Below are 14,765 nucleotides of genomic sequence, written 5' to 3'. Positions count from 1 at the left end.
CAGCAGAATCAAATTTAGTTAGTACAAATAACCCAGATTAAAATGGAAATGGAAAATGTCTACGAAAATAAATAAAAGTAAAAAGTAAAACATAATGTTAATTTGTGATTTTCTGAGTTAACAGTACAGATACTCACCAGAAGGCAAAAAAGAGTGTTATTCACTCTCCACAGAATTAAATATTCAAGCTTATATTGTAACAAAAATCCAAACTCTTTTATTTGGGAAACCAGAGATAAACTCCTCAGAGAGAATAATTTCCCCCCATATAAGAAAAGTATAAAATCATGCATTTCAACCAGCATTTTGATTCTAAATTTTCCAAAATTTGACCTGGCTATGAAGCTACAGGAAGTCAACTCTGTGACCTAGGTATTCTCCTCCAATGCAACAAGGAAAGCTGTAAGGTTTTGTTCAGCTAGCCTCTGACAGTAACACAGATTAGACATTATAACCTACTCAAGGGAAAAGTACTCTGATAATTTTTCTTTCCTTACTTAATGGCAAAGAGGATTTCCTTTTCTCTGCAAGAGAGAAATGCCCTAAGAATGAGAAAATCTGAGACATACCTTACAATCCTAACAATCTCCATAAAAATGCAACAGATCCTTAAAATCTAAGGTGGAACTAATAGATGTGGTTACTTAATAAGGATAAAAATAATTAAAGGCTATCGTATCACTTTTTAATATATTTAATAATTATTATAACAAACTGAGAAAACAATATTTACCAGTAAGTATTTAGGTACCAGTGAGTATTTAGGGGGAATCAAGATTTCTGAGGCTGGGAGCTTGTGGACTTTTAAATCCTTGTACATTATTTGTTCAATTTCAATCTAATCCTAAGGTCAGTGTTGCAATGGGACCTAAAAGTTCTCCAGAGATCGTCAAATAGGATAGTTATTTATCAAGCCTCTGCTCTACAAAAAGAATGAAATGATCAACTGAAAAATTTAAGTGGATACCAAAGTAGGAAGAGAAAACATAACAAAGAGTTAACGTGCTATGCCAACCCAATCTCTTCTCAAAGACACTGTCCTCTATGATAGCTTGCCACGTTCCACCCAACAACAGCTGCTCACGATAATCAATGTCTGACAGTTCAGAGAAAGCCCTTAATGTGTCGCCAAGGGGCAGTTCAACAGATGGCAGAGTGACTTACAACCAGAATCATTAATTACATTCCCTTATTAGTCCCGGGGCACACTGCTAAAAATGCTTCCTCAGTGAAAGATGAACGTTTCAGATAAATGACCGTCTGGTATTGCCTGTGCAACTCCCTCTAGGACTTCTGGTCATTGCTGATTTCTAGTCAAAATGATGCTATTTTTATAGCCGTTTTCCATTTTCCAGGTTCAAGTCAGCTATGAGCATGAAGTTCTTACCACCACTATTCATAATTACTCCCATCATCACTGCAGGTAAGGATAATGTACAACATGCACATTATTCGTTTTCTACCCCACAGTCAGATGACAGTGTTGAAATACAAACTCACTTAATCTTAATCATCTCACCTTTGAAAGCCTGAAGACTTAATTCCATTCCCCTCTAAGCCAAGGAATCTGTTTTCTGAGTTGAAACAAAGGAAAATTTTCCCAGTTCTCTTTATATCCTTTTCTCTTTGGGCTACATTCACAAAACTATAATATTTAAGACAAATTCATGGGTATGATTTTAAAAAATAAAATTTAAAAAACAAACAAACAAAAAAAACCAAACAAACAAACAAACAAAAAAACCACCCTGCTTTTCTATAGGCAATACTCTCCAAGAGCCACAGATGACAGTACCGTTCCATAGATTAGAGGCTCTCTAAAAACAAGGAAAAGTATCTTAGTTATCTTTAGAACTTTCCCAGCATATAACCCAGTACACGGTACTTAAATACTTGTTGAATGAACATTTTCTTACAATTGAATGAACTGTTGGTGTGGAGATAACAGCAGGTATTTGTGTGGGAGGATACCCAAAGACAAATAAATGCTCCCAGTCCTTCTCCATGAAAAGGTTACATGTAATGTGGCATGTCTAAGTGTTAGAGGGTAACAATTCTTATTTTCCCTCACTGTTGATGAAAACCTAGCAGATAAGAATGAGGGTTAAACTTCATAAAATGAAAATCATGAAATTTCTGAATTAACAGCACATGAGCTTTTAAGATACATTGGTTATTGGTTTTAGCTCAGAACTAACTTTGGAAATGACTAAAGAAACTGGTAGGCACTCTCCAACTTCTGTCTGCTTACATTTTTCTATTTCAGTGCCATTCCTGTTGCCCATATCTCAGGCAACAAATATTTTACTTGTATTGAAGCTGGTATGTTAAAGATTAGGTTCTAAAATATCAAGACTAGGAATTCATAGTTTCTTTCTAAGGCTTATTTTTTTCCTTGTTATAAGAAAATATGACCAAAATTTACAAAAAGGTCCAAACAACTCTGATACCTAATAGAAATTTCCCCTTCTCACACAAATAACTAAATGAATAAAGTGGTAGTTTTAAGGGTCATACCCACTAAGTGGTATGAACTATAGAAAGGGAAATTGAGAGATTCTAGTTCACTTTGGATAGTACTTACTTCTAGTTTTTTTTCCTTTTCTGTCAAAACATCTTTCTGGTTCTGGGTATACTCCACCAACATGCGTGCCAGCTGGCGTCGATCTTCCAGTTCTGCTGCCAGTCGCCCATTATATTCTGCTAGTAACAAACACGCTTCATCCACTGTCTTTGAAAGACGTTCAGCTGCCTCTTTGTCTAAGCACAAATGTGACCCAAAAAAACAAAACAAAACAAAACAAAAACAAAAAACAAAACAAAAACAAAAAAAAAAAAACAAAAACCCAAACCTGAGACAACCTACAAATCACATGGACATGGCTGAGAATTTGTGAGGGGTGGGCAGATGGTTTGGGGACAGAAATGGTCAAAGGACTTCTCCCCAATAAAAAGTCTTTTTTTAAATACAAGAATAGATCTGGACTTGGAGGAAAACAATGAAACTGTTAAAACTGGATGTCCACCCTCATCTGGACAAACTACTTCTGAGCTACCTCAAGTGAAAGAATTCTGGAGTGTGTGTGAATCTGACAAAAGGATACCTAAATGCTCCAATGTATAAAAGCACTATGGGAATGTTAACATCCAAACAAAAGAAGCAATGACTTTGGTTTTTAAAAGTTAAGCTAAAAATAATTATTTATTTTTTCTATTACATTCCTGTTTGTTACTTTATTTTTCCTTCAAATAATGCCAGATATTTACTATTTGGGGATGGTGATGATGGTCCAGACCTGTCATTTCACTGATACAGGAAACTTATGATTAGCAAATTCTCTCTATTAAGGCAAATCAGCAATTGTTTTGCAGTTTTTAATCTCAGAGAGAGATCTGAGTACTCAGATGCCCAGGATCACAAACAGTTTATATCATAGCCAGAATTGAACCCAGATTTTCTTGACTAGAGGATGATTTTCTAAAACTATACTCTCTCATTAGAACTACATATATGCAAGGAAGTAGTATTTTAAGAAACTAAAAGGAGTCATAATATACTATACATTTCAACATAATTTTTAGGCTCAAGGTAGTATTTTTGTAGGAATTCAACCCACATTTGGTATTACCCAAACAGAAATTCAGATTTCGATATGAGCTATGTTTATATGCCTCTGAGAACAAATAAACATGCCCTCTGGCCAATATAATATGAAAGCTTAAACCATCAGCAATAAGCAGATCTTATAATTCAGTGTATAGCAGATATTTTCCCCGTTTTGCCTTGGACCCAAAGGTCTCACCTGTAATTTTCTCTAGAAGTGAAACATCTTGGACTTCTTGTGGTAGTGAAGCAATTTTCTGCCTCACAGTAGCATCACCTGATGCAGCATTTTCCAAATCCTGCAGGGCTTTGATTAGTTCTTCGGTCTATCAGAAAGAAAGCAAAGAAAGTACATGCAGAATTTTAAATTTCTTAAAAATTAGTGTAAGTTAAATGAGGTGAAGATTAGTTTTAAAAACAGCTACTCCAAAGAAATTTATAGATTCTATCCTGAGAACTTACAGTACAATATTCTATTTTCCCATTTACCAATGGTATAGTATTAAAAATATATAGAAACTTAACAATGGCACAACAAAGATTAAATTCTGCACTATACTTTTAAGATCACATTTTAAATATATTCGTGGTAAAAAGAACCCAAGATAACATTTTCGGTATTGAGTTACACAGTACATAGAACTAATACTAAGGCACAATAACTTAAAATAAGTTTTTTGACAGCTTTTCCGTTTATACATTGCCTAAAATTTTCCCTATACTCCTTTTCCTTCTCTATCCATAAAACTCTCTCATAAAAATTAATTTTTGAGAAAAGAGAGGAAGAGGAAAAAACACAGTAAAACTGATTAACACATTTAAAAAAAAATGCTCTTATTTACCATGTTCTACATGGGAACATGGAATGCTTATGCAAGAACCCTAACACAAAAGAGGTATCTATCTTTTCATATTCTTCCTTTGGGGATATGCTTTTTTGGTAATCTTATAAGCTTCACTTTTTTTTTTACTGTTTTATGGTGGTTCCTTCCAATTTTCATTGTTACAATCATTATGCATATCATTTTCTGGGCTCTGCTTCATTTTGTATCAGTTCATATAAGTCTTTCCATGTATCTCTGTATTTCTCATAGTCACCATTTCTTATAGGGCTATATATAATATGCCATTAAATTCATGTACCACAAATTGTTTTACCATTGCTTAATTGATAAATTTTCCTTTGGTTCCAATTATTTGCTGCCACAAAAAAAATGTACAATATTTGTTGAGGAGAAACGCAAATGTTTATTGAATTTAAAAAATGTAGAGTGCATGTTTCAAATTATTTCATGAATTTGTCCAAAAAACCCACAAAAACACCACACCACACACAACAGGGAACACCAATTTTCTAGGAAAATCACTAATGAGTCATCGTTTTTAAAGCTAAATAAAAGTATGGAGCAGGTAGGAGGCATAATGGATGGAGTCCTGGTCCTAAAGTCAGAAGGACATGAGTTCAAATCCTCAAAGTCTCAGATACTTTATATATTAGTTGTGTGATCCAAGGCAAATCACTTAACCCAGATTGCCTCATCAAAAAAATAAATTTATATATAAGTTCATAATTAGACAAGATTAAGGATATATATATATATATATATATATATATATATATATATATATATGGATATATATATATAAATTCCATGCCATTCAAAAATATTTGTTAAACTATTATGTGTACAGTTGAGTAGGGATACAAAGGAAAAAAATAAAACATTTTCTGATATTAAGGAATTTACATTCTATTGGGGATGGGAAAGAGGGGAGGGGTACGCAAATAGAAACAAGTTTAAATAAATTAAATATAAAGTAATATCAGGATAAAGGGATCATAATAGCTTGTGTAGGAGGCAACTAGAAGGTGGAGAATACAGAATCAGAACCAAGATTTACTGTCAAAGGTAGGTGGCATCTGAGCTGTGCCTTGAAGGCTACTAGAGATGACAAAACAGAGAAAAGCTTATACAAAGACATTGTGGTAGGAAATGGAAAAATCATTCAACTACATTTAGGAATAGATAGATGAGTTTGCTTAGAACACAGAATGTATGAGTGAAACTAACATAAAATTAGTCTGAAAAGAGAATACAAGCAAAGTGTAAAAAAAGAAAACACAAAATTAGGGGGTCATGGGGAATCCCTGAGGCTTCCCAACGAAGGAAGTGATGTGGTAAACCCTGTGCTTTACAAATATCTATTGGGCAGCTATGTGGAGGGCCAACTAAACAAGAAGGAAACAATTCAAAGTAGAGACATGGATTAAAAGTCTAGGGTAACAATCTAAGTGAAATAATAAGAACCTGAACATAAGCAATAGCTGTGTAAGTAAGGGTTAAATGTGTCCAAAAGCAGAATAAACAAGTCTTGACAACTACCTGAACATGGGGTAGGGGATGGGAGGGGGTGGGTTAAAGAGTCAAAGAGTTGAAAATGATTCCAAAGTTCTGTATGAAAATACTTATATCAAGTTCAAATCAAAAAAATAAAACAAACAGAAAAAAAGATTGGAAAGAAAAATACAAAACATTGATAGTCACTAATTATACATTTTGTTTTCATTTGAATACTAGCTAAAAAGCTATTCCTCTGAAATTATTATAATTCTCTAATTCTTTATAATTTACAAACATAAAATTTACATCTTATGTGATCATTTAACTACTCACCTCTAACAAGCTTTTAAAAAGAGACAAAAACCATTGCTGCTATTGGGCTTATATCCCAAAGAAATACTAAAGAGCGGAAAGGGACCTGTATATGCCAAAATGTTTGTGGCAGCTCTTTTTGTTGTAGCTAGAAACTGGAAGTTGAATGGATGCCCATCAATTGGAGAATGGTTGGGTAAATTGTGGTATATGAAGGTTATGGAATATTATTGCTCTGTAAGAAATGACCAGCAGGAGGAATACAGAGAGGCTTGGAGAGACTTACATCAACTGATGCTGAGTGAAATGAATAGAACCAGAAGATCGCTGTACACTTCAATGCTGTATGAAGATATATTCTGATGGAAGTGGATATCTTTTTTTTTTTTAATTTTTTTTATTTTATAATTATAACATTTTTTGACAGTACATATGCATGGGTAATTTTTTACAACATTATCCCTTGCACTTACTTCTATTCAGATTTTTTCCCTTCCTCCCCCAACCCCCTCCCCCAGATGGCAAGCAGTCTTATATATGTTAAATATATTACAGTATAATTTAGATACAATATATGTGTGTAGAACCGAATTTTTTGTTGCACAGGAAGAATTGGATTCAGAAGGTAAAAATAACAGTTTACATTCATTTCCCAGTGTTCCTTTTCTGGATGTAGCTGGTTCTGTCCATCATTAATCAATTGGAATTGGATTAGCTCTTCTCTATGTTGAAGAAATCCACTTCCATCAGCATATATCCTCGTACAGTATCATTGTTGAAGTGTATAATGATCTTCTGGTTCTGCTCGTTTCACTCAGCATCAGTTGATGTAAGTCTCTCCAAGCCTCTCTGTATTTCTCCTGTTGGTCATTTCTTATAGAACAATAATATTCCATAACATTCATATACCATAAATAATGGTTTACCCAACCATTCTCCAATTGATGGACATCCATTCATCTTCCAGCTTCTAGCCACTATGAAAAGGGCTGCCACAAACATTTTGGCACATACAGGACCCTTTCCCTTCTCTAGTAGTTCCTTGGGGTATAAGCCCAGTAGTAGTATGGCTGGGTCAAAGGGTATGCACATTTTGATAACTTTTTGGGCATAATTCCAGATTGCTCTCCAGAATGGTTGGATTCTTTCACAACTCCACCAACAATGCATCAGTGTCCCAGTTTTCCCACAGCCCCTCCAACATTCATCGTTATTTGTTCCTGTCATCTTAGCCAATCTGACAGGTGTGTAATGATACCTCAGAGTTGTCTTAATTTGCATTTCTCTGATCAATAGTGATTTGGAACACTCTTTCATATGAGTGGAAATAGTTTTAATTTCATCATCTGAAAATTGTCTGTTCATATCCTTTGACCATTTATCAATTGGAGAATGGCTTGATTTCTTATAAATTAAAGTCAATTCTCTGTATATTTTGGAGATGAGGCCTTTATCAGAACCTTTAACTGTAAAATTTTTTTCCCAGTTTGTTACTTCCCTTCTAATCTTGTTTGCATTAGTTTTGTTTGTGCAGAAACTTTTTAATTTGGTGTAATCAAAATGTTCTATTTTGTGATCAATAATGGTCTCTAGTTCTCCCTTGGACACAAACTCCTTCCTCCTCCACAAGTCTGAGAGGTAAACCATCCCATGTTCCTCCAATTTATTTATGATTTCGTTCTTTATGCCTAAATCTTGGACCCATTTTGATCTAATCTTAGTATGTGGTGTTAAATGTGGGTCCATGCCTAGTTTCTGCCATACTAATTTCCAGTTTTCCCAGCAGTTTTTGTCAAATAATGAATTCTTATCCCAAAATTTGGGATCTTTGGGTTTGTCAAAGATTAGATTGCTATTTTTATTCACTATCTTGCCCTGTGAACCTAACCTATTCCACTGATCAACTAGTCTATTTCTTAGCCAATACCAAATGGTTTTGGTGATTGTTACTTTATAATATAGCTTTAAATCAGGTACACTTAGACCACCTTCCTCTGACTTTTTTTTCATTAGTTCCCTTGCAATTCTCGACAGAAGTGGATATCTTCAACATAAAGAAGATCCAACTCACTTCCAGTTGATCAATGATGGACAGAAATAACTACACCCAGAGAAGGAACACTGGGAAGTGAATGTAAATTGTTAGCACTACGGTCTATCTACCCAGGTTACTTATACCTTCGGAATCTAATACTTAATGTGCAACAAGAAAATGGTATTTACACACATATATTGTATCTAGGTTTTACTGTAACACATGTAAAATGTATGGGGTTGCCTGTCATCGGGGGGAGGGAATAGAGGGGGGGGAGATAATTTGGAAAAATGAATACAAGGGATAATATTATAAAAAAAAATTACTCATGCATATATACTGTGGAAAAAAAAAAAAAGAGAGAGACAAAAACCAGAGAAGCTTTTACACAAACTTTTATTTAGACTAACCGGAATCTATTAATTCCACAAAATCCTCTTCTAATGTTTCATCTCTGATGGGTCCTACTGAGGTCAAGCAGTATCAGTATGGGTACAGTATTAAACTGATATGTCTAGAATCAGCCTAGTTTGAAAGAGTCTTGATATCAGGTCAGTCATTAAATTATGACCTTCTGAACTATAGTAATTAATCTAACAAAGCAGGGACACCATATGTGCATACAACTGCAAAGTTTTAAATCTATATTAGTAGAGAGATTCCATGATGATAAGTTTAAAGATCATTTGAATTAATACACAGTATCATCAACACAATTTGCTAAGGACCTAAAATATGCAAGATGGTGTAATGGCATAGGGATATAAGTTATTAATGCATGCATATAAATGGAATTTTAATAAATTAGTTATGACTTGGAAAACCCCAATCTATCCTACATATATATTATTATAATCAACTCTAATAATATATATATATATATGTATATAGAAATGTATATAGAAACTCTAAATTACTACAATAGCACAAGAGAACAACAATGGTTTGTAAACCATTATAAAAAAAATTTTTCCCTAGATACTAATTCCTCAAGAACCACATACAAATTGAAAAACAAATCTTAAATCACTGCTTTAAATAAAGTATCAAAGAAAAGCCATCTAGTTATTTGGCAAGACAATAATGTAAGAGAGATTCAGCAGAGCTAACCACTTAAATCTTTTTTTTTTTTTTAATTGGTAATTAGCACCACCTTGTGGTCATATTTCCAATTTTTTAAATAAAAAATTTTAATATAAATTTTTAAAAATAATATTTTATGGTTATTTTTTGTATTTATTTACATTGCTTACACTTCTCATTACATTCCAGTTTTCCCTCTTTCCAATAACTTAAAAAAAAAAAAGAAAAGAAAAGAAAAATCTGACTATATGCAATGTTCCACCATCCATGGATTCCTACCTCTGCAAAATAGTAAATAGAGCTCTTTATACCCACTTTTTGGGAGCCAAGCCTCTATATAATTTGGCAAAAGTAATTTTCTTTTTCTGGATTAAAAAAAAAAAATCTTAATAATTTTCCTTACTACTCTTTCCTACATAAGAGTACATCCCATCCCATAACAGTATTTTTAAAAGACCAAAAAAAAAAAAAAAAAAAAAAAAAAAAAAAAAAATCAGCAATGCTCAATACATTTTAAAAGTCCAAAAACATGTGCAACACCTAAGAATCGCCAATCTCAAGAAAAAAAAGAAGAGAAAATTGGGAATATACTCTTATTTTTTTCTGTCATGCTTTAGATATTAAAAAATTAGAAATAATAGTTAAACTGGAAACCCCTTCAACCCCCCCAAAAATGCAAACACCATAGAAATGATAAATAAAATTAAAAGATAGTGTTTTGTAAAGACTAATAAAGCTAATAGACTTCCAACTAATCTGATTAAAAAGGAAGAAAATCAATAAAATATCAAATGAGCAAGATTAAATCATAAAATTTAAAGGAATGAAAACCTATTATGCAAAGTTATTTGCTAATAAAACTGAAAATACAAAAAAAGTAGGAATATCTTCAGAAATATAAAATACACAAACTGACAAACTAGAAAGAGATCATAAATAACCCAAATGTAAAAAAAAGAAAACATAACTAGCTATAAAAGAACTATCTTAAAAACCCTAAACAAAATTATTATTCTTTATGAATTCAAAAAAGAATTGTCAAATTTTAAAAGGACAATTTTTTTTGTTTAGTCATTTTCTAGTTGTGTCTAACACATTACGACCCCATTTGGGGTTTTCTTGGCAGAGACACTGGAGTGGTTTGCCATTTTCTTCTCCAGTTCATTTTACAACCAGGCAAAGAGGCTTAAGGGACTAGTCCTGAATCACAGAGCTATTAAGTATCTGAGGTTAGATTTGAACTCAGGAAGATAAGCCTTCCTAACTTTATGCCTAGCACTCTATTCAAAGTACCACTTAAATTGCCTACAATAATTAATCCCTACACTTTGTTTCAAAAACTGAGAAAGCAAGCTCCCTACCAGAATCTTTTAATGACACATATTATAGCCCTAACGCCTAAACCAGGCAAGATTAAAAATCAGAAGGAAAACCACAGGCCAATATCATTAATAAGCATTCATTTTAAAAATTTCAATAAAATCCTGAGACTATAGTAAATGATCCAGGAAATCATTCATTATGGTGCTTTATTTATATAGGAATGCAAGGATAATTCAACATTAGAAAAATAGGAAAACAACAGCTGACACAGTTAATCATATTAAAAGTCAAAATACCTCAAAACTATATGATAACCTTAATGCATGCAGGAAAAAAAAAACTTTCACAAAGTACAAACTCATTTATACTTTAAGAAAAAAAAAGGGACATAGAAGGTCCTTTTAATATTATAAAAAGAATCTATTTGATTTGCATGACTTCAGATGTATGATGGGCATTATTTCTTGCTTTCTCAATAGGTAGGACAGAGAGAATTTGGAGCTAAAAATTAAAATTAAAAAAAAATAAAATAAAACCAGAAACAAGTATCATATAAAATAAAGACATACTAGAATAGTTTCCAATAAATAAGTCAATAATGCAAATATGTCCTTTCTATCCACTATTACTTGATATAATTCTGGAAATGCTTGCAACAAGACAGGAAAATAATTAAAGGCATAAAGATAAGTAAAGAAGAGATTAAACTATTCCCATTTGCTGGCAATATGTTGGTAAATTTGGAAAATCCCAAGTGAGTTAAAGAAGATATTAATCAAGATAATAGCTTCTGCAAAGTTGTAGACTAAAAAATAAACCCTCAAAAATCAACTGCATTTCTATATAACAACAAAATCCAAGGAGAATATTAGTATCAGGTGAATACTAAAACACAAAAAACAGATGTACAGATTAAATTACAATGTTCTCCTTAAAGAAATAAAGAACTTAAATAGCTGGAGGAATACTCAATGCTCATGATTAGCATAATAAAAATGACAATACTATGAAAGTGTACTTTCAATGTTACATCAATCAAATTAGAGACAGCTATCAATGGCATAGAGGATAGAGCACCAATCCTGAACTCAGAATTATCTGAGTTCAAACTCAGCCTCAGAACTTGCTAGCTATGTGACCTCAGTCAAAATATTCTAACTCCAACTGACTCACAAATAAAATAAGATACATTTTTTAAAAAATCAAATGCTAAGGGGATCCTTTAGAGAGCTTGATAAAGTAATAAAATTCATTTGAAAAAACAACAACAACAACAACAACAATAGATCTATACTATCAAGAGAAATGATAAAGAGGTCAGAATATAAGGGAAACAGCACTCCCAATCCTCTAGCTCTTTTATAAAACTATCATCAATACCATCTTGTATTAATTAAAAAGAGTAGATTAATAGAATAACTAGACCAAGAAGGATCAGAAACAATGTTATTCACTAGCTATTGCAAGTCTCAGCAATTTTCTGTGATTTGGAATTTAGATCTCCAGGCACCAGAAAGAAGTAGGGAGAATTACATTCTTTTACAAGCTCACAGTTCTAAAAGACTACTATAGTCTTGTTGTATGGAGAAATGTGAATGATGGGAAAGAAGGTTCTGAGTGAGCTAAATTAGGCATTACTTCATAGAGTTTTTACATTTTTTTGTGTGTGTGTGCTCTTGGTATCCTATACCATGGAGACAGTTGAAATTATTTTTATTTCTGATATTTAATTTATTTCAAAAGGTTGATGGGTTATGAGACTCGAAAGGGGTTGGGGGGGTGGGGTTCTAGTGCTCTATCTTTTTGGTCAAATAACCAGAAGTTCATAACATTTTCAATTGTTTTGTGATAACTGTTCTTTCAGTTTACAATGTGGTCTTTGTCTTAATTTTTTTTCCTCTGGCTCTCATTATTTTATTTTGCATCAGTTCATATAAGTCTCTCCCAATTTCTCAGTATTCATCACATGTGTTGTTTCTTCCAGTATGGTAATATTTTTTACATTCATGTACAATTATTTAACCACATCCCATTTGACAGATACCTACTTTGTTTCCAGTTCTCTGCTATGACACAAATGCTGTTATAAACATTTTGGTATTTTGTCAGTGACTTCCTTGGAGGAAAATGACATTTTAGTCACTCTATATGCATAATTACCACTTGTGTTCCAGAAGAGGTATGCAGATTTGCACTTCCAACATATATTGCTTTACTTGTCTTTCCATAACTTTTTCTAATACCATTCCAACACAATGCTATTCAACTAGCTGTCTTGTCATTTTGATAATTTGCTGTTTATGAGGTGAAACTTTAGGGTTACTTTGATTTGGATATATTAATGATTTGGAATATTTTTTCATACAATTCTTTTGAAAACTGTTCACATTCTTTGACCACTCATCTATTAGGAAAAGATTTTTATTTTGGATTCCTGTCCATATATCTTGGATTATATATCCTCAGAGATATTTGATATAAAAGTTTTTTTTTTTCCAACATGGCTGTTTCTCTTTTTGTCTAAAATGTATTAATTGTGTTGCGCAAAAGCTTTCAAATCATGTATAATGAAAAATTCTCTTTTAACTGTTATAATTGTCTCTACTGATTAAGAATTTCCCTAAAGGGCAAATCTTAAGTAGTTTATCCCCCTTCACTTGGACATACCAAAAGAGGACCTGCAGTTGGATCTTGGGGAGAATAACTTCCAGGATAATCATCATCTTCATCTTCTTGTATTTGCTGAAAGGTTCGCTTAAGAGATTTCTTCTCTTCTGTGACTACATGACAAAGAAAAACCAAAAAAAAAAAAAAAGAAAGAAAAGAAAACTAAGTCATAATCTTAAACAATACGCATTATTTCTTCCATGCAAACTGAGGGTAAAAATCTTTATAAATTCTGAAAAAGAAAAAGTTTTAACATTTTAAAAAATAACCTGGTCTCAGTGACACCCAAGGTGAAACAAAACTTTTCTAAAAGCTTTCAATTTAATTCCTAAGCTGCATCATTTTTAAAAGAAATTTGATAGAAAAGTAAAATAAGAAACATCAAGCAATGTGGACCTGACTGCCACCTAAGTCCTTGATCTCACTGGACCTCAACTTCTTCATGTTTAAAATGAAGATGCTGAATCTGGTCTCAGACCCTTCACACTTCCTAGCTGTATGACCTTGGGCAAGTCACTTAACCCCAATTGCCTGGGGGGGGGGGGGAGATTTAGATTCTAAGGTTTTCCTAACTATAAACTAATGATCTTATAATCCATTTTATTTAAGTAATCCAATATTACTGAGATTGCAGAGAGACCATTATTCTTTATACATAACTTTTAATTGCTATGGCTTTAAAAAAATAACGAAGACAACATATATATAAAAATGCACAATCAACAAGCTAAACCTTTTTCAAATACATACTTTCTTAATATGCCTTTATAAAATAAGCCCAATTTCACTTTAAAATAAAAAATAATTACCAAGAAATGCAAATGAAATTGCAGGGTTCAGAAAGGATAGCCACTTGAATAAACTTTTTTTGTTTACATTTCAAAATTTTAATTTTCTCACTTGTTCTGGATTTTTAAGAGATATACCCAATATTTTCTAATTTATTTAATTTGATTGTTTTCACCTTACTTTGGGCCAGAAAAACCAGAACAATTACATAGAAACAAATACGTAACTTTTTTTTAATGATCCTAAAGATCTAAGAATTGAAAATCTGAGAAGATAGAATTCCAAAAAGCCATGGAAAACAAACCAGAAATCATACTCTTCTTTAGTATAGTAGAAAAAGAAATTAATTTGACTTTGATTAATATTACTAAGTGATTAAGTTTTTTGTTTTTGTTTTTCAGAAAGGGGTTGTAATCTATACCAGTGGTGGCAGAAGGACCCATACCAAATCAAATCTTTTGAAGCACTGAAGAAATATGTGTGCCATACTTCATTGTTATTTTCAAAATAAATACATTCTCAAATGATCCCACAACAACCCTGTAAGACACCACAAAGTATAATATTCACATTTTACAAAATCTTCACTTAAGATAAATATTAAGTGACT

General features: G+C 32.4%; 1 protein-coding gene across 7 annotated transcripts in view; it reads right to left on the bottom strand.

Moving 5' to 3' along the window:
- The window catches only part of RPRD1B (regulation of nuclear pre-mRNA domain containing 1B), a 78,068-nt gene that overhangs the window by 29,902 nt on the left and 33,401 nt on the right, over positions 1-14,765 (bottom strand). For 5 of the 7 annotated variants that reach the window (XM_074292708.1, XM_074292710.1, XM_074292714.1 and 2 more), the window contains exons 4-6: positions 13,367-13,479; positions 3,804-3,930; positions 2,585-2,760 (exon numbers count right to left, since the gene is read on the bottom strand). In XM_074292708.1, coding sequence (XP_074148809.1) covers positions 2,585-2,760; positions 3,804-3,930; positions 13,367-13,479 — 416 coding nt within the window. The remainder of the gene's footprint in view (positions 1-2,584; positions 2,761-3,803; positions 3,931-13,366; positions 13,480-14,765) is intronic. The other 2 variants (XM_074292709.1, XM_074292713.1) reach the window with 1 other exon arrangement.

The sequence above is a fragment of the Sminthopsis crassicaudata genome, chromosome 2, assembly GCF_048593235.1.
Source record: "Sminthopsis crassicaudata isolate SCR6 chromosome 2, ASM4859323v1, whole genome shotgun sequence".
Taxonomy (NCBI): domain Eukaryota; kingdom Metazoa; phylum Chordata; class Mammalia; order Dasyuromorphia; family Dasyuridae; genus Sminthopsis; species Sminthopsis crassicaudata.
The sequence above is the reverse complement of the archived record's forward strand: the minus strand, read 5'-3'. Positions and strand labels throughout refer to the sequence as shown.